Here is a 20,612-nt window from a genome sequence, read left to right as displayed (position 1 = left end):
ATACCTGACGCTGAATTTAGAAAGTGTTGGAGGTGGCTAACCCTCTCCCTTCATATGTAGAAATTAACAATTTTATTCTTTACACTTTATAATATTTGTAAGTGTTAATATTTTTCAACTCTCTCATCAAACAAAATTACAAACACAGTAATTTATTCAGCTTTTCAATCTCAATTTTTTTTTTTTTACTTTTCATCCCTATAGACGCTTCGTTTAATTCTGATTCCAACGAGTACTTGTTGCTCTTGTACAATTAGTTTTAGCCTTTTAGGCATAATATTGCTATGCTTCTAAAAATTAGGATATGTCTGTTTCTCTTTAAAATTCTGGAATAGATAAAAAATAAAAATTTGGATGAAGAATATGAAGGCAATCTGCTTAAAAACAAAAATATGAAAGCAAAAGTCTGAGACATAATTTTGTCACCCCCGCTGCCTTGTACCGTTGCAAACATTTTCCATCGGCAAATTCGGATCCTCTCCATTTCTCCAACAAGAAGGAACACATGGCTGATCCTATATTGATATATAACCGCACAGTCAAGATTGCCCAGATTAGTTATGATCGCTTAATTATGGTTATTAGGTTAAAAGTAAACTTCAGTTTGATTCAAGCTTCTAAATAGCTAGCTATAGCGGTTTTGGACCTAGAAAGCTAAGCTACGGGGTAAAACTGCGCTAATCAAGCTACGGCCGCTATAGCGGTAATAGCGGTCCGCTATGCTACATAGAGTTATGATTTTGCAATTTTAATGGGCCTTAATGTCCAGATGGGTTTTTTTTACTTTATCAAGCTATATCAATACAATGGAACATGTGCGGGCTACACCGCTATATCAATTAAATTTTGTATCATGCATTAATATATGGTAGTAGTATATTTTGAATATAAAATATATCGATAGTTTTTGAATTAGAGATATTTTGAATAACAATTTGAACTTTGTATTGGTTCAATATGAATATTATAACTTTTTAATTAATTTGGTGTTTTTTTTTTCTTAATGAGACATTTTTACTATTAGTAGAAATATAAAATATAATTTTTAAAATAAAAAAATGCTATTTATAATAGCTCCGTTATTCGCTAAAGCCTTTTTTTTTGGTCTCCCTGTTATACCACTATAAACGCTATTTAGAACCTTGGTTTGATTTAAATAAATGCAGGGACGTACGGAGATTTATAGAGAAAGAGAGAACTCCAGTCCTCTCAGAATTTTAAGAACTAATTATATTTTTTTATAATGATAAAAAAATACATTATGCTATATATGCTGTATTATTATTTTTACTCCTCCCACGAAATTCAATGAGCTGTAATTCAATTTAAGAAAAAAAAAATTATAATTCAGTTTTATTATTTAGTTCAATCTTATTGAATAATAAATTATCATTTGGTACAAACGAAAGAATCCATTACTAAGGGAGGAGGGCTGCATATATATCTGCAGCCATCAAAATTCTCCTCTAGGATCTCTTTTAATTCTCTGTTCTTTCATGACAAGTTAGTTACTGTCCATTTCGTCCGATTGTTTTAGGAGAAAGTGAACCCAATATCTAATCCCGTTCAATCAATGGAGGACAAATGTAGCTATTGTACTGTATATAATTTTTTTTAGAGAAACAATAAGGTTCAACCTTATTTTTATATTAGAGTTGTATATATAGAGCAAAACTAGGGTGTGATGTGCTCACTAAGAGGGATTGGTGAGCACATCTCCAAAAGACTATCGGATTGATTTTGAACTATGAATTCAAACCGTTGAAATTCAAGTACTTCATAAGTGATGCATATACATGCAAAATTTTTAAAGTTTTGAATTCATTTAACACACGGTCAAGCAGTCAAAAAAATGATGAAAAAGTAATACATAAAACAATTAAAAAAAGAACTTACAAAATGTTCATTGTTTTGACCGCTTGACCATGTGCTAAATGAATTCGAAACTTTAAAAATCTTGCATGTACATGCATCACTCACGAAATACTTAGATTTCAACGGTTTAGATTCGTAGTTCGAAGTCAATCCAATAGTCTTTTGGACGTGTGCTCACCAATATCTCTTGGTAAGCACATCACACCCTAGTTTTGCTCGTATATATATAAGGACGAGATTCACTTGCATTCTTTTTTAATAACACCGAATTACATCTTACATTTTCAAAGTTCAAACAGTCGATTCAAATCGTTCAGCGTGATGGGTATATTAAATTGTGCTTGCATATCAAATTTTACATTTATTTTTTATTTTTTACTATTTATTAAGATGAATATAAAAATTCAATAGTCTGAAAATAACAATTTTGTAAAATACTTAATAAATAGTAAACAAATTCGAAAAATGTAAAATTTGATCTGCAATCACATTTTAATATATTTATCATGTTGAATGGTTTAAATCGACTGTTTAGACTTTAAAAACTTTGAAAATATAAGGTGTAATTCGGTGTCATAAAAAAAAAAAAAGTATAAGTAGATCTCTCTTCATATATAAATTGAGAACACATACCACAATGACAATTTCAAATTCTAGTTTTCCTCTTCTTTTGTGAAATTATCATTGATGTTAACACTATTCATTCAAAATCTGTTACACGCCCCTGAATCATTTTCTCAGATGCAATGGACCAAATTCGATGGAAATGGAATAGGGAAGGCATCTATACAGCAAGGTCAACATACAGAGTAATAAGTGAAGCGGGAAAGATCAGATGGCGTTTCTCATATATCTGATCAGCGAAGGTACCCCCAACAGTTAAAAACTTAAAATATTCGCCTACATGGTTTTGAATGAGAGGGTTCTAACAAAAGAGCTCTGAACAGAAGAGGGATACATGTGGATTTGCACTGTGTGTGTTGTCTCAACTGCCCGAGTGAATCTCTCCTACACCTGGTCTTCTTATGTCCTTTCGCTGTAGAAGTATGCATGTGGTTCCACATCGTCAACTTTCTCAAAAGGCCCTTGTTTAAAATAGGGGCTTCTGTGCAAAACGTGTGGGAGGGATCTTGGGATTTGGTTAAATCACAGGGTCGAATGAGTAAAAAGGAGTGGACCTCAAGGTTTATATGTGCAATTTGGAATCTTTGGAAAAACAGGAATGCAATCATCTTCCGTGAACAGAGGACTTACAACGATCCAGGAGATGAACCTGTGGTTAAACAATGTTTAATAATGTTTTGTAATTCATTTGTGTAATGCTTAGACAAGTGCTAAATTAAATTTGGGTATGCAGGGCACTATAGTCATATCTAAGCATAGCTAGGTGATATTGTATACAGCTGAATGTAACACTCTTGTACGATGTTTATCTGATTAATACAACTCTGACAGCTACTGTCCGATTTCTCAAAAAAAAAAAAAAATCTGTTACACGCCTAAATTTCTCAGATTGATTGAGTCCATGCAGATCCGCTTCTTCTGTTATAATTATCAAATGTCACACATCTAATGTGTCCGATCATAATGTGCTTTTGTTGATAGTCGTGTGATTTAAATCTGACAGTCTAAATTACATGTTTCCATAGTGGCAACTGGGCAAGTAGAATGATAGTCGGGTTTATGCAGGGCGGACCGCATGGTACGGGAAGGGGGAAAGCTCCTTGGATTTTGAATTTTAGTGGAGATCTATCGGTCCCGATCGATTTTGTTCTCCTTTGAAAAAAAAAAAAATTGCCCCTCTCTAAATGTTTGATTTGTAATTCGAGTTAAATTTAGAGTTAATATCAAAATAATTTTCTTGAATTATAATTGATAATTAGAATTATAAGTTACAAATAATTTAGAGTATTATAAAGTATAAATCAAAACATTATTTTTTTTATCGAGTACTCAATTAGTTAATTGGTTTAAATTCAATTAGCTATTTAAACCCGATTCAATATTATTTTATCTCATGACGAAATTCTGAATTTGCCCCTGAATTTATGCCTATTTGGGTGCTAATTGCAGCCAAAGAATGGTGTGATTTAAACGTTTTCACCATTCAATCAACAGCATAGCTTTTATTTGGCAATTTAAAAATGATTAATGACTATCTCAGTATAAACATAACTATTTTCAAATCAAATGAACTTTGTAAGCAACTTTGATATGACAACACAATACCCATACCTAAAGACGATTCCCCTCATTAATTAGAATTTCGGTTATGGAGTTAATTATGCAGGAAGGACCAAATATGGTAAAAAAAAAATGCAATAATTAACAACTTTATTATATATTCAGGTTGAGTCTCTTTCTCGGATTGTAACAGAATCTAGTACATAGAAGGTTCTCACTTCTCACACCCTTTCATGCGTAGACATCTCATTAAATCAGGGGAAAGCAACAATTAATAAAACAGACTGGCCTACTGGAGGCACCCAATTTAGAATTGCCAACCTATAAAGCCCATTGGGCCCCAAGCCCAAACCCAACTACATCGCGCGCCGCAGGTCCCTCTCTATTTTTTTAGCATTAAACTACTACTAATAAAAAAAAGTTGTTTTTGTAATTATTTAAATGTTTTTTCTTGACACTTATATAATTTTCAAAATACATAGAATTTCATGTACCAATCAAAAAATTATGAAATTACGCATGCACCCTTTAAATCTATAATAATAATGTATTTACCATCCTAAATTATAATCATTCACATATTTACTAAACTAATTAAAACTGAGGTTAATTATGTTTATTATTATATAAAGTATAGTTAAGCACCTTTCCTTTTTTTTTCTTCCTCCTGTGTCAAAATTATGATCACTCTCACCTTCTTTCGTCTTTAGTATCAAAATTGTGCCACTTCCTCTTACTCCTATGCCAAACATCTAATGAGCATTTCTAATCCTCTTCAGCATCATTCCAATCATACTTGTTGAAGATGACATCTGAAGAGCAAAAACCTTGAGATCTAGATTGGAACTTGCATCAGAGATAAAAGAACTGAGAGCATAGTCTCTTAAAAAGTATAACATAAAGTTGAAAAGAGTGTGTATAGGGAGAATGTGTATACTTTTAAGTTTTAATCAATACTTAATTAATTGTAGTTTTCATAATCACAAGTATAATATTTAAAATTTTGAATATAATTGATATAATTTTAAATTATATTGGATAAATATATAATAAACTAAATGTGGTAAATACCTTATTATAAAATTTGAATGAAAAAATACGTATTTTTTTATTTTTTAGTATTATATATGAAAGTCCTTCAAAATATGTGTAGTAACCTATGTTGCATGGATACGGGTACGGGTGTCGTGTCGGACACGACACGGGTACGGCGACACGACAATTCTAAAAAATAGAGGACACGACACGTCTATTATATATTTATTATTTTTAATTATTTTATATATTGTATTTAAGATAATCATAACATAAAATAAATTTGTATAAATGATTAAAGACTTAACCAAAGAATATAGTAAATATTATAACTACTAGAAGATAACACAAAAGAAGCACTAGTGGAGTGGTAAAACATTTTGACACTCACCAAGAAACCCCAGTTCGATTCACGCAAGGAGGAAAAAAAATTCAATTTCACTGGTGGTGTATGCGCGGTGCACGGGTGCAGGAGTGGTTCACGGTCGTGGTCCACAGCCACAGGCATGGCTCATGGTCCACATGTGCGTATCCCGCCGTGTCCCAATCGTATCGGACGTTTCGGGCCGTATCGACACGTTTCAACGCGGTGTCGGAGACCGTATGAACATGGTTGGGACACACCAGCTCACCTGACGCGCCAGCTGGCGTGTCTGATACGTATCGTGGCCGTGTCAGAGGCGTGTCGGTGTCGGATACGTGTCAGACACGGGTACGATAGGTTTCTAGGAGTGTCAGGGTAACATAGGTAGTAACGATATAAACTATATAAAGTACAGTGATAGTCATTCTATTTGTGTGACTAGCTGGAGGTTACTAAATTTTGTTTTTTTGTATGGTTACTCAAATTTAATTTGTTCTAATCAAGTTAGTAAAATTTTTATTTGTTCTAATTAAGTCATTGTATGACTTTTTTGTCCAAAATATTAACAGAATATGACTATTTCGTCCCTTGATAACTTTTTCATCCAAAATACTAACGAAATATGCTCATTCCATCCAAAATACTAACAAAATGAGCATATTCCGTCCAAAATATTAACGGAATGAGAATATTCTTTTAGTATTTTGAACGGAAAAACTATCAAGTGACTTGATTGGGACTAATAAAAAGTTCAATGACTTGATTGAGACAAATAAAACTTGTGATCAATTCGTGATAAAAGACAAAATTAGTGACCTCCGATGAAATTTACTCTAAATAATTAGATAGATCTATATCAAATAATAAATACTTTAAATTAAATATTAAAGATATACTGTTATACGATTATATTTTTAGTATACATTAAACAATCATTTTAATGTTAAAAGGATTTATTAGTGTCATTTCAAAAAAAAAAAATTTGTTGCTCCACATGTATTTTTTTCAAGGTTCTAAATAGCGATTATTGCGTCATTGCGGAAAGGCTTAAAAAAAACAAGCTATTGCGAGATTAATTATAGCAAAAGCTATCCTACATAGTACTTTGTGTTTAAAAATTTATGTTTTGTATTCTACTAATTATCAGCATTATCTAAAGTCTCATAGAACGATAAGTAATAAAAAATTGATTAAGGAATTATAATATTTGAACTAGTACAAAGTCCAAATTACTATTCAAAATATCTCTAATAATATTATAAATTATCTATATTTCTTTCATTCAAAATAACTTAAGCATAATGGCATAAACTATATATCATTTTCTATTAAAAAAATATATATGCATCATGGCATAAATTATATTTTTTTTTCTATTTAAAAGCAAAAATAATCTAGACATTGAAAAAAATTGATCCTTAAAAAAAGTTTCAACTTGGACCTTTAAATAAAAGTCTATAGTGCATAGCGTGCGTAGCGTAAATAACGGACCGTTATTACTGTTATTAGCGGTCATAGCTAGCTAAAATAGCACACTTTCATCCCACAACTTAGTATTTATGGTTCGAAAACGTTATAACGTTGCTATTTGCGTGTTATTGCGTGTTATAGCGTGCTATTTGGAAGACTGATTTTTCCGACCAAACCTTTGCGCTGATATTCACTGAAAGTTTGTGAGCCACTAAAATTCGTTTATATATATATATATATATATATATATATATATATATATATATATATATATATATATAATACTGGGATCGTTCTATTAGCTGTCCGACTAAAATCTTTATATCCAAAAAAATATAAAAAATACAGGAGGATATTTGAATCAAATCGTCCAATATAATTCGGAAGGCTGATGAAACACATTTTTACGATTACAATTAAACTGCAAAATGTTAGGCATGTACCAACCACACCTAAAAAAGCACTAACAGCATGTTTGGTTGAATGAAGTAAAAGATTTATCCGTTTATGCCTCAGTTATTCCACCAAATAATCAGACTGGCTTAATTAAATAATTAGACGTAAGCCTATATTAAATCACGGTTGGGCCAAGTAAGCCTATATTAAACCACGGTTGGGCCAAGTGCAGTGACAAATGCATTTTTTTTCCTCTTTCGCTCTCTTCTTTACCTCTCGAGATTTCGCACTTGTTCCGCCTCTCTTGGGCACACGTTCTCCCAATCTCCCCTGCCCCGTGCGGCCGTGCTTCATGCTCTTGCGCTCGTGTCCCTACCCCTGACACCCTGATTCGGATTAGTTCCCCCCTTCGCGGCCGTCTCCGCCCCCTCCGTGTCTGACTTGCAGTAGCTCTTCCCTGGCGCGTGCGTGCTCTATGCCGTTGTTACCAGAGAATTATCGAGCAGCGATCTAAGCTTGCAAACAGTTACCAAGTTCCTCTATTTGTCTCTCCCTTTCAGCCTCCTTAATCGAAGAAAATTCTGTACTGCTACCTGATGGATTCGAGCGACCAATCAATGAATGAGCTGGAACGATCGGGCGCGAAATCATTTTTCGAAACAGCTCCACCACTTAAAAATAGCGATCTCATCTCGGATAAGCTCAAAGAGTTCGTTCGTCGGAATTCAGGTAGATATAGATTCAAATTATTTAACACCTCCTTTAGAAATAATTCCACCTTAGTCCCTGAAAAAGATTACTTTTTATGGATACACTCTTATGATGTGGTAATAGAGAGCGCGACGCCACGTAGCATCGTGTGTGTGACATCAGGAGGTACTACAGTTCCATTGGAGCAGCGATGCGTGCGTTATATTGATAATTTCAGCTCTGGTTATAGAGGAGCCGCTTCTACAGAGTACGATTTCTAATCTAGATAAAGAATTTAAGAACTGTTGATAGAGTACATGTGATTTTGCATTTCTAATTTCTTTATGCTTTCATTGAAATACTTTTTTTCCAGGTACTTTGTGAAGGCTGGATATGCAGTTATTTTCGTCCATCGACGGTGCTATTTCGTTATCTTTTGTATTTTGGAATTTAGTTACTGGGTAGAATGTTGAAATTATGATATTTTTGGTCATTTATTTTATTTTCTCTGTTTGTTTTTGCTTCTACAGTGGAAGCTATCAGCCATACTGCAGATACCTTCCAGAAGATTCTTTTCTTGACTTTGTTCAACTTGATGAGGAGTCAAATATTCAAGGTATAATGATTGAATAGTTATCTTCATTGAAGTTAGTTAGCTATAGTAACAATTAAAAATGTTTCTTATCTTCAAATAAAAATGGAATGATGAGTAGGTACAAGTTCTTGTATTTTCATGCTAAACCTGGTTTGGTTTTGAATGATAACAGTACCAGAGGATCGTGCTGTCATTTTGAAGAAGTCAATTAGAGAGTATCACAAGGTCTGGCTGTTTTCTCAAGTTGATTTCATGTAATTTTTTTTTTTTTTTCAAATATACATGTATAAATTACTATTGGATATATGTTTATTCTCATTTTAGGCTGTTGGAGAGGGCTTATTGCTGAAACTTCCCTTCACTACTATTTTTGAGTATCTTCAGGTTTCTCACACCTCTGCACTCTCTTAGTATTAATTAATATATTGCTACAAATATTATGCCATCTTGTATCATATCATCTTATGCTTGGTTTAAATTGTTTGTCATATCCACTCTTAATTTGTTATGTCTGTGAGCTACAACTAAGACCAAATTGGAAATTATGTACAGAACAGTATACTAATACTTCTCGTGTATTTTTCTTTTGATGTAGATGATTTGAAATTAGATGAAAGAAATATTCTCCTTTATAATGTTAACAGATACTGCAATTGGTGGCTACATCCATCAACTGTTTCGGGTGCCATTCAATGTTTTATCTTGCAGCTGCTGTGTCTGATTTCTATGTTCCATGGGAAAGCATGGTATGGTATTCGATATTCATGTGACATGTTTTACTAATGAAATATTTGCCAATCTTCTAAAAGAAAGAGTTTTATTTATAAAGCATCATTTTGATCATTTTTGTGTATATCTAATATTGAGGTATTACATAGGCTGAGCATAAGATCCAGTCCGCCAGTGGGCCCCTTGACATGAGACTCAATCAAGTACCTAAAATGCTCTCCGTTCTAAGGAAAGAGTGGGCACCTGCAGCATTTTGTGTATCATTTAAGGTAACTTTTGCTATCCTTAAATCCTCTGACTTCATCAAGTATTTTAGTCTCAAACACCACTTGCAGAATTAGTAACAACCAAATCTGCTGGTTGTTCGTTCCATTCACTTTCTGGGCTTACTCTTCTTTACTAGGCATTGATGTTATCTAGGGTTAAACATGAAAATCATCCTATTTTATCATGTTATATAGGGTTAAACATATCTGGAACAGATCTAATATTTAGCTCTGTCTGATGTGTAGCTGGAGACAGATCCGGATATCCTAATTCAAAAAGCAGATGCCGCTTTGAAAAGGTACGGGATGAATGTCGTGACTGCCAACTTGTTAGCTAATTATAAAGAGGAGGTTGTGGTCGTAACGTCAAATGGGAAGACTATAGTTCGTCGTAATAGTAAAGATGATGACCTGGAGGAGCAGCTCGTTGCGCTTTTGTCAAAGACACATTCAGAGTACATGATTTATTCTGGAACTAGATCAAATTGCCTATGATAAAAGGCGGTCCCTTCCAAAGCAATATACATATGATGTGTCCCTTGTAGTTTTTCTTCTTAAACTTGTGGAATAAGAAACAGCATAGATATTGTTTGGAAAGTGGACGCTCTTCGGGGTTATGAAGGAGTAGATTTTTGAGATTGACATGTCTTAGAAAGGATAAAAGTGTAATTTCTTCAAGTATATTTTCAACAGAATTATTTGTTGTGCTTGTTTTGTGCTTGGGGCCTCTTTCTTTTCAGCAGATCACAAAAATAAATCTGCGGAATTACAGGACCTGTAATCCTGATTCCAACCGTTGATTTTTCTCGAGATGCGTGCATAAAAACTTACTTTTTTTAACTACACTTTTGAGATCTGCACACGAAAAAGTTTGAACGGTTGATATCAGGATTTCAGGATCCTGCAATTCCTCTCGGAATTACCACAGATTCTCACACTCATGTTGAAATGTTTTTTTTTTTCCTTTTTTTATTTCTTAAATCTGAATTCTTGGATTTCTGGGAAATAAAGTTAGTCCCCATTAAAAGAGCAGGACACGGATATTATGATGATAGTTTTTTTCTATATAGAAATTCTGGTTGTGATATTTCTTCTTCTTCCTTTCTAGTTATGATTCACTAGGGGTAATATGGGAATTTAGACATTTAGTTCCTGTTTGTTTCCTCTCACGCTCTGGCATACAAGTGCCCTCAAATAGTTGTGTACATGAAGTCCTTTTGTGTACCTTTGCTGTGGGTTTGGTGGTACACAATGGCATACATGTAATTCTTGCTCAGTAACTTTCACTCGTAGCACTGGAGTAATTACCGGATCATTTCAGAGAGAGTATGCGTGCTACTTTCAGGGGCTTATATGATTGTTTACGGAATGACCTGACGATGAATTTCTTGTAGATTCTACTAGAAAAAATGAAGATCGTTCCTTGAAAAAAAAAAGACTGGTACTAATAAAAATGTAGGATGTAACATTGATGGAGCCAATGCCAGTAAAGTAAAAGGCTGTACCAGTAATGAATATGCTGCTGATATCAGGGGTGAATCTGATGCATAGCTAAAGATGGCTAAGCCATCCTTGCAATTTTTTTTTTTTTTTGAGTAAAAATAAGAATCTATGTCCTTATTTGAATTTATTGAATTTGAAAAAGTTTTTTTAGGTTTCGAAATGAAACCTATAGATCCTTTGAAAAACAAGATTGCATCAACCTGGTTGAGTGATTATAAGAGATTTTAAAAAGAAAAAAAGATAAAAAAGTTTCCATAACAAACAGTTAAATTAAAGGGAAAATTGTGAAAGTGCCACTCTAAAATTTTGAAATTGGGAGAATGTCACTCCAAACTTTAAAATTGAAAAAATGTCACTCTAAAGTTGATTAATTTGTGAAAATGTCATTTATACTGTATTAATCTTTTTACTGCCTAAAATACCCTTAATAAAAAAATACGAAACCTAGCCTCCTTCCTTCACCTGGACCCTGGAGACACGCTCCGTTAGGAGAAAAGAACCACGCCTCTCTGAAGCGATCACGCCTCCTCTTCGCCTGACTAACCCTAAACCCGATCACGCCTTCGCTCCTGGCTTCTGGCACTGAAGCGACTTCATCCCCTTCCTCCGCTTCTGGCGCATTTGTTTATGCCAGTATAGTTGATGAACGATAATAAACAAACTTAGAAGTGCAGAGTTTTGTATTTCCCCCCCCCCCCCCCCCTGATTATTTGATGTTAGATTGATCCTAACTGCCTTCATGATATATTAGTTTTCATGTAAATTTTGTAAAACGCACGAAAAGTTGTGAATACCGATGCATCTTACTTTTGATACTGGATACTAGAAGGTTATATTGTCTTTCTGCCATTTTAAGTGCTGGTACCAGCCTTAGTGCCAAGTCTCTTTATGTTGGTTACGGCTTACGCATGATAATCTATACTCCAAGTTCTAGTTTGCATAATATTAAGTACTCCTAATAACAATTTTTGCAAGTAGAAGATTTTTTGCCAAATCACATATATATAGGCAAATGGGGACACAATCCAGGAATTGGAATAATCTTTCTCAAATAAAAGAGTTAGATGAAATACTTTTGTTTGCCTTTTTATCAAGGGAAATGAGTCCTCATCCAATTTACAAGAACCAATACATGTTTTTGGCTAATCACTTCTGAAGTTACAAGTGCACTTAGTAAAATTGCAATGCATGAACACAAATGACAGATGCATTTTGGAAAAAGGAATGTGAAAATGCATAAAATAAAATAAAAATGGCTCTGACCTTGAAGAAATTAACTAACTTTAATAAGGAATATACTTGTGAAAAATTGAGTATTTCTTTAACACTGATGGTGGACTGGACCTTCAATGAAATTGGAACTTGTTTTACAGTTCAAAAGCTTTCAAATTACCAGTATAGTAAAAATTAATTTTAACATTGCAATCTTAGCATCCTGAAAAATTCATTCTATGTTTCTAACTTTCTTCTATATTTAATCTGAGTTATATAATAAAGACACACAGTTTAGGTAGAAAAATCAAATAAAAATGTTAAACACCTCTACTAGGGGTAAAAATGGAAGAAACACAAGAAAAATAATAAATCAGAGCTGGTTTTGAGTCTCCCTTTGAAACTTCTACAGCTTGTAAAGGATGTTCAAATGTACATATTCTGAAATTTACATAGTTTTTAGAAAAGCTGATTAGGAGGAATAACTAGATTAATCTCAATCTGAAAATAAAATGAAAAGGTCAAACCCTGCAGTTGACTATTGCTAAAAATAAAATTTTAATGGTAAGAAAAGTTCACACATCTATATAGATACACACATATATTTCTTTCTCCTTATTTACAACCTTTGTATTGAATCAAACAAGCATAAAATTAGAGTTAGGAGAAAACAGCAAAAGGAAAACAGATTAATAAAAAAATAATAATAATAAAAGACTATCTAATTTTTTGATTTCAATTCCAAATTGGTGCCAGCAACATCTTTGAAGCAAGTTCAGTGAAACACGCGACCAAATCTATGAAGATCAGCTTCCAGCCATAAAATGACCTAATTGATGAAGTCAGTGCTGACTTGGTCGTTCCGACGATGGTTGGCCACCAACAAGAGGGTCATTTGACTCCTGAGATCAATTATAATGCAATCTTCCTTCACTGATTTGAGCGATGCATGCTGATTAGATCGGACTGGAGGAGGCACTGGAATACATCAAAAGATTGGTACCAGTCAGATAAAGAAATGAAATTGCACTTTCTGTACCAGATACCAGTAGTGTACCTGTCTGTGGTTGTTATGTGAATTCTAAGCACTGACCGGTAATGAAATTTTACATTAAGAGTTAGGTATTGGTTTTTACCAATTTGACTTTTGCCCATATCCCAAATTCCCAATCCAAGTAGCTAGGTTTCACTCTATTCTATCATTCTATATATATATATGTGGGGTACCCTTTCAACCAAATTCGTGCTCTCTTCTAAGGCAGCTAGGATATTCAAATTTCTCTTACTGTGTCAGCCTTATTTTTGGCAAAGCCTAACAATTTTCACTTCATTGTCAGAACATTTCTTCTAGGAAATTTTAAAACTAGTTTGTATTCACCTCTCAGTACGGCAGTAATTTTGCAAAAATGAAGGAATTGCTCTCAAAAGCTTACTCAGCTGCCGCAGCACCTACACATAGAGATAGTTATGATGTAAACAACCTAGATATATAGTATGTTAATGTGTCTGTAACTAATTCATGGCATGATGTCATGGAATTAAATGTAATTAATTCCAGTATAAGGACAAGAGAATAGGGACTGGAACCGGGACAATTAATTAGTAGCTGCCATTTCTGCCTCAAAGAGCTCCTGTCAAATTGGGTTGATACAAAAATTTCAAAAATGGAGGAGGCGATTAGAGCTCCTGTCAAAAATTTCATACACAAAATCACAAAAATGGAGGAGGCGATTAGGCTTGATACCTTTTATGGTGAGCTGCGAGACTGATTTTCAGGTTGCCTCGGATTCAAACCTACTGCTGGGTAGGAGGAGAATGAGGAGGAGGAGCCAGGAGGAGGAGGAAGCGGGAGGAGGAGGAGGCGGCGGCGGCGTCGGCAGCGATTAGGGAGGTGGAGGAGGAGGCGGCGGCGAGTAGGAGGAATCGCGTGTTCTGTGAATTCGCGTCTTCTTCGTTGATCAGTGAAATGGTATGAACTGGAGGCTACGGCGTCAACAACAAGTCTTTTAATTGTATGAAGGGTAAAATTGGAATTACAAAAATACATATACTAAAATAGTATAAGAATACAGTAATAATGGCAATTTCACAATTTCTGAAGTTTGCAGTGGCATTTTTTTCATTTTCAGATTTGCAGTGGCATTTTCACATTTTTGACAGTTTTGCAGTGACATTTTCACAATTTTTCCTAAATTAAAACTCTTCTATGAAATTCTTCGTGAAATTCCTTGTAGAATCCTCCACTGGCCTAACACCTCTCTTGTTAAAACATCCATCACCTTTAATCTCAAATGTAATTTAATTATGTATATTGTAATTATGTATTCCTTTTAATTATGTATATTGTAATTTAATTAAATTTGTGTTTGTTTAAAATTTTATACTTTAGCCTCCTTAATAAATAACAAAAATGTACTTATAGTCTAATGGTTAGACCTTTATTTAGTATATATGAGGTCTTGGATTCAATTTCTAATGACTAAATTTTTTTGGAGTGAGTCTATGGTACTATGCATATCACATGTTGGTCCGTAATACGGCTCAATATTTGATTTTTCAAAATCCTAACGGTCGATCCGAACCGTTCATCTTGTTCTCTATATTAATGTGTGTTTAGAGACCAAATTTTACATTTTTTGAAATTTTTTTACTATTTTTTTAGATATTTAGAAAATCACTTGATCTGAAAATTCTGGACCATCCAAAAACAGTGATTTTCAATAAGTCTAAAAAAATAGTAAAAAAAATGTAAAAAAATGTAAAATTTGGTCTCCAAACACATATTAATATGGAGAACAAGATGAACGGTTCGGATCGACCGTTAGAATTTTGAAAAGTCAAATATTAAGCCGTATTACAGGCCAAATCGTAATATGCATAGTACCATAGACTCACTCATTATTTTGGGCCTTCACAGATTATATATTTTATAATCTAGCCGCTCTTATTCAAACTTTCTAATTCTGCCTTTCGCTGATATTTTTGAAGAACAAAATTTCATCTCAACTTCTTATTTTTGTTCTGACTTTTGGTATTGTTAGGTATTATTAGGTGTTTCCAAAATCAGTTGCAGATATTTAACTGGTACATATAACAAGGCATTCTTTGAGCTAGATTAGGATTATGTTTACAAATTTAGTAAAACTTTCCTGTTTTGATGAATGTCTTGTGTCTATTATTAATTTCCAATGCAATTTTTTTTTTTAAATTTGAATGAATATGTACAGATTATAGACGATTATACTGGAAATAGCACACTTATTGTAAATTCCGATATCTCCTTTTAAGTCAACGTTAAAAGTAAATGAACATGTGTTGCAAAATCAGTATAGAAAACATACTAAGTTCAATGGATAATATCCAAGTAAGAAAACATGATATTTGCTCGGATATAAATTTTAGAGATTACTAAACGATTAATTTTACACGTGAGAGTGATATTCTATCTTTGAAGCAGTTACGACTCGATCATACAATGCCTCAATAATCAAGACTTATTTTGAACTTAGTTTATTTAATTTATTTTATTCAATTAATTTGTAATAATTGCTTGATTTGTTTTTCAGAATTTGTACATTATTTAATACCTTCTCTAATAAATTATCTGCAAATTCGAGCATACAATATTACAACTACAATTACATATCAAATTTACTTCTTTTTTTTTTTCTTTTTTTTTTTTATAACCTAGCAGTAGCTGCCATGTGCATTCAATAAAAAAAAGATATTCTGTTACATCTACATGGTATAAGAAAGCTTTTAAGAGCTATAACAGGAAAATAAAACAAAAAGCTAAGTAGAGAGCCTATACATTCTTTCTATTTTGTACTTGGCAATTCCTGAGCCAAAAATCCATCTCCACTTTAATTCTGAAGGCCAACGCCAAAGCTGCTGTTCTCTTATCACAAAAGAAAACATCATTTCTTCTTTTCCAAATATGCCAGATGACGCATATAAATCCCAAGATTTGGACCAAACCTCCTTTACTGAGCTTGCAATCTTGAAGATAGGCTCGTCCAGTAGTCTTGCGATGTCGAACCAAACTGGAACAGCACAAGGGCATAAGAAGATGAGGTGAACCAGTGACTCTACAGGGCAATTTTCACAGTTTAGACAGTGCAGATCAGCGACTGTTCCTCTTCGTCTTAAAACCTCTCTGGTAAGGATTCTGTCTTGGAGCATCTCCCATGATTTGGATCAAATTTACTTGACGGTATCAAAATACATGTTTGTTGATTTTCAGTATTTTTATTTGAAAATAAAAGAAACGAGTTACGATGCTCTAGCGAAGCTTAAAATAAGTAAGGGAATAAAACACTAATGAGGAGTTTGCATCTGCTGCTTAGGATCATATATTCTAATTCTGAACCGTTTGATTCAAAATAAGTAGGACCAAATTCGTTCACGGACAAGACGTTTGCTTTAATTGCTTGTAATAAAGCCAACTTAATAAAAAATACAGCAATTAGTCACCACTAAACATAGCAATTCTTTTCATTGATTGCTCTTAAGGAGCTTAATTTATTGTACAAATCAAAATTTTATTCTCTACAAATTAAAAAGGAGAAGAGTTCAAATGCCTCTATTTTTTAAAACTTTAATAACTCAAAATTTAAAACTTAAAATTTAAAATAAAACCATTGGATAAGAACTATATCATTTTATCTATACACATGTAATAAATTATGGCATTTCAACTTTGTTATGGTTGTCATCTTGAGCTTATAAAAAAGGTATACTAATGTGGATAATTTTTAAACGTTGATTTTTCAACTTATCATATAAAAACAAAATCAAAATGTGATAATTTTTAATTTATGAGCACATAGAGAAAATAACATAGATCACATTTAACTCTTTTATTTTGACATTTAAATTTTAAACTTTTAAGTTATTAAAGTTTTTAAAAATAAAAACACAACAGAGACACAAAAACTAGAGACATTTAAACCCTCATCATTAAAGAGTATTATCTATATCAGGTTTGGTGATTGTTATAGTAATAGTTGACATCACTGATCACCTTCTAGGTAGAAATTTTCTTGTGCATATCCGTTCCATTAGTTTGCTTTGAGATCCGTGCTACCTCGATAATAATAAATTTATTAAAGATCTATAGCGAAGATATGTGCGAGATCCTCCTAAGAAGTCTGTATCATGAATCTGCGCATCCTCTGCATTAACTCACCCTTTGAGTTAATTCAGAGCCGTCCTATCAAAATCCGGATCAATCCGACCCACACCTGTAGCGTACGAAATCCTTTAATATTTGTGCAAATTTAAATCCGACAGTCCTGATCTTAACTCAAAATTTGAGTTAACTCGGAGGATATAAATTCCTGTCTGTACAATGAGCTTCAGCCGAACTAGGTAAAGAAAATGAGCATGTTTAGATGCATGAGACCGTTTTGAGATTCGTGCTGAGGCATAACGAATGGTCAGATAGCATCAGGATCCAAATTCCTTGTGCGGAAGAGGATGATTAGTACCGCAAGGAAAATGTATTAGGATGGACTTGTTTTAAAGATTATGTAATAAGACATTAAGACCTCCATGGATTCCACAATTGTACCTTGCACTTCTATAAAAATGTTTCATGGACCTACTCAAAGGTCTTTCATAAATATTTATATTTACCTTCCTTCATGGATATTATTCGGCTTGATCGGTCTAAGAAAATTTAGACGGATTCTCACGGAATCATCTTCAAAAGGTACATCATTTTGTTCTTGCTTCTCTTTTCTTTTCTTTTTTAAGTTTTTATTTTGGTTTTGTTAAGTTCAAATGTATTAGGATAACCTGATTATTTTTTTCAAACTGTTTAGTGCTTTCTAAGATGTAGATATCAATAATTAAGAGCAATTAATGCAGTTTTTCCTTCTTGGTGAAATAGTAATTAAAGATTTTTAAATTTCTCCATTGTACAAAAACAATGAACGTTTCTACCATTAAGAAATTATACAATATTTTATTTATTTCTATATTAAAATGAAAATGGAAATAAATATACAGGAAAAATAATCTGAATTGGAAAATTTTTAAATCTAAAAGTATCGCAACCGTAGTCTGTGAGCTTCTTTCGTTTGTGAACTCAAATGTAAAACAACAATATTTATTGAGAATTATATTCATTATCTACAAAATAAAAAAAGAGCATGATTTTCATACTTTCAAAAATTAATTTTAAGTGACGATCTCCGTACATCATGGAATTCAATCGTGTATGTGTATTTCCGACAAATGAAAACAGAGTCAGAAAATTAAGATCGAGGGATCAAATTTTACTTTATGAGAGGACCAAAAGTATTAACAAATACAAGAATTATAAACTAAACTAGAAAATTATTGAGTTTTAATAATTTTCTAGAGGAATGATTTTTGAACAGAAATACTTTTAACGATGTTTTTCTAAATTATTTTGGCCTGTCAAAACTCTTTCTAGCCCATCTAATCTGACTAATATGTTCATTTAGAAGGGTTTAGTTATAAATTTTTGTTTATAAATCTGTCTAAATTCGATCCGTCAATATTCAATATTATACCGTATTTTTATTTATTAATCAACGTGAAAATATTAAGCTAGTTGATTGATGCCTATATCTTTGATATTTATTTTCATTTATACTGTTCTCAATTCTATAGAAGTTCGCTATTAAGTCAAGAGAAACCTAACTATTTTACATTAGATATTTATTGATGAAGTAACTTTTTAGTTTGAACAATTTACTACTGCATATAATTTATACATTATTTAGCGTATCAGTATTTAAAAATGTTATTAATATGTTAAATAGAAAACTTATATAATAAAAAAATATTCTGGACAGCTTAATCAACAATTCACATAAACTCTGATTATATATTTTATTAAAATCAATCAGCACAACGTTTGATTTAAAATGAACAATTTATATTTGTCTGAAACTTTCCTATAAAAGATGTGCAATTGGAGAGAAGGCGATTCTGATCCACCAAAGCTTGGTATTCAAAATTGTCGGTGTATATAAATTCCCTGCTTTACATGATTCTATTTCGATTTTGGACAATATAATTTTGGGTATTATCTGTATACCCAATCATTAAATTATATTGATTTCGAGCAAAAATTCAAGCTTAATTTCAAGCTGAGTTAGTTTTAAGGAAAATCAATTGCATAGATGCTTTTTTCAAACAACTTATAAATAAACCGCCGACTTTTGTATAATTATTATTAGTAACACATCTAAACTCTAAACCGCCTGTCTTAAATATTTTGGTCAAAACTCAGACAAAAAAAAAAAAAAAAAAACTGAGCCAACCTTACATCTCTAGTTGTTCCTGAGATGCTTTTCTGTTTATTAATGATTTTGTTTATTTATTAATAATATTATTTGCTGAAATTTGTGTAGGTTCACTTTCAATGTTACTGTGCAAGTGCAAGGAGTCAAGAGCACAAAAGAAAGCGGCTCAAGAGTCAAGAGAGTGCTGCTCAAGGTGCAGTTTGGTGCCTTAAGCATCCATCTTACATGTTGAACTCCAAAATCCAAAATATATATATAGCTGTTGTCAGGGGCAGATCTACTGTAGCACGGGGGGCAGCCGCCCCCATGGATTTCGAGTTTTAGTGGTGATCTATTGGTACCCGATCGACTTTGCCCCTCCCTGGAAATTTTTTTACTCCACTCTGAATGTTTGATTTGTAATTCAGATTAAATTTAGTGTTAAAATCAAAATAAATTTCTTGAATTATAATTGATAATATTAATTATAAGTCAGGGTATTGGAAAATATAAGTCAAAACATTGTTTTTTTTTTTATCGAGTATCCAATTACTTAATGGGTTTAAATCCGATAAGCTATTTAAACTCGATTCGATATTTTTTTGCCCCTCCCTGACGAAAATCCTGGTCCGCCCCTGGCTGTTGTTCTGCAAAAAAAATATATATAACAAAATTTGGTAGGTGCCTTCTATGGCCTAGACAGAGAACATTTTCATCATTGGCAGAAGTTTTTGTGAATAATTCCTGCCTTCAACAAAATTAATTTAGTGTTTTGTAAAATATCTAGGAAGAAAATAAGGACAAGATGTAGATATATTTAGATATTTTGAATAAGTTGTAATAAATTTAGAATGTCTTTAGAAGTAATAATTAAGTAGTATAGAACTTGAGATATAACCAAAAATAAAATAAAAACTAAAAAGAAAGTAAATCAAGCTTTCAAAAACAATTTTGTCTCTTCTACGTATCATCTGATCAACTCCATCAAACATATAAAAACAATTAGTACATCATAATTTCACGACTCGTATTTA

The 20,612-nt window shown here is 32.6% G+C and overlaps 1 protein-coding gene and 1 long non-coding RNA gene across 2 annotated transcripts; one reads left to right on the top strand and one right to left on the bottom strand.

The window, feature by feature from the left end:
* Positions 1-7,653: 7,653 nt before the first annotated feature.
* LOC144566466 (phosphopantothenate--cysteine ligase 2-like) lies at positions 7,654-10,313 on the top strand. Its single transcript, XM_078316490.1, has 9 exons — positions 7,654-8,053; positions 8,159-8,282; positions 8,388-8,432; positions 8,545-8,630; positions 8,782-8,834; positions 8,934-8,993; positions 9,254-9,355; positions 9,488-9,607; positions 9,851-10,313. Exons 1-9 carry the CDS (start codon positions 7,921-7,923, stop codon positions 10,097-10,099), a joined length of 972 nt encoding a protein of 323 aa, XP_078172616.1. The 5' UTR covers positions 7,654-7,920; the 3' UTR covers positions 10,100-10,313.
* Positions 10,314-12,853: 2,540 nt separating this feature from the next.
* LOC144566858 (uncharacterized) lies at positions 12,854-14,275 on the bottom strand. The gene is made up of 3 exons (XR_013515294.1): positions 14,064-14,275; positions 13,698-13,768; positions 12,854-13,297 (listed from the first exon to the last, which is right to left on the bottom strand). It is a non-coding gene; the product is annotated as an uncharacterized LOC144566858 (long non-coding RNA).
* Positions 14,276-20,612: the final 6,337 nt, after the last annotated feature.

The sequence above is a fragment of the Carex rostrata genome, chromosome 15, assembly GCF_964058835.1.
Source record: "Carex rostrata chromosome 15, lpCarRost1.2, whole genome shotgun sequence".
Lineage (NCBI taxonomy): Eukaryota > Viridiplantae > Streptophyta > Magnoliopsida > Poales > Cyperaceae > Carex > Carex rostrata.
This window is presented reverse-complemented; position numbering and strand designations above follow the sequence as displayed.

What these genes read in the sequence shown, in the direction of transcription:
- LOC144566466 (XM_078316490.1), top strand. Translation starts at nt 7,921, where the DNA reads ATGGATTCGAGCGACCAATCAATGAATGAGCTGGAACGATCGGGCGCG. An exon ending in GTTATTTTCGTCCATCGACG is followed by an intron (nt 8,433 to 8,544) that starts GTGCTATTTCGT and finishes TTGCTTCTACAG; the next exon opens with TGGAAGCTATCAGCCATACT. An exon ending in ATGTTCCATGGGAAAGCATG is followed by an intron (nt 9,356 to 9,487) that starts GTATGGTATTCG and finishes GGTATTACATAG; the next exon opens with GCTGAGCATAAGATCCAGTC.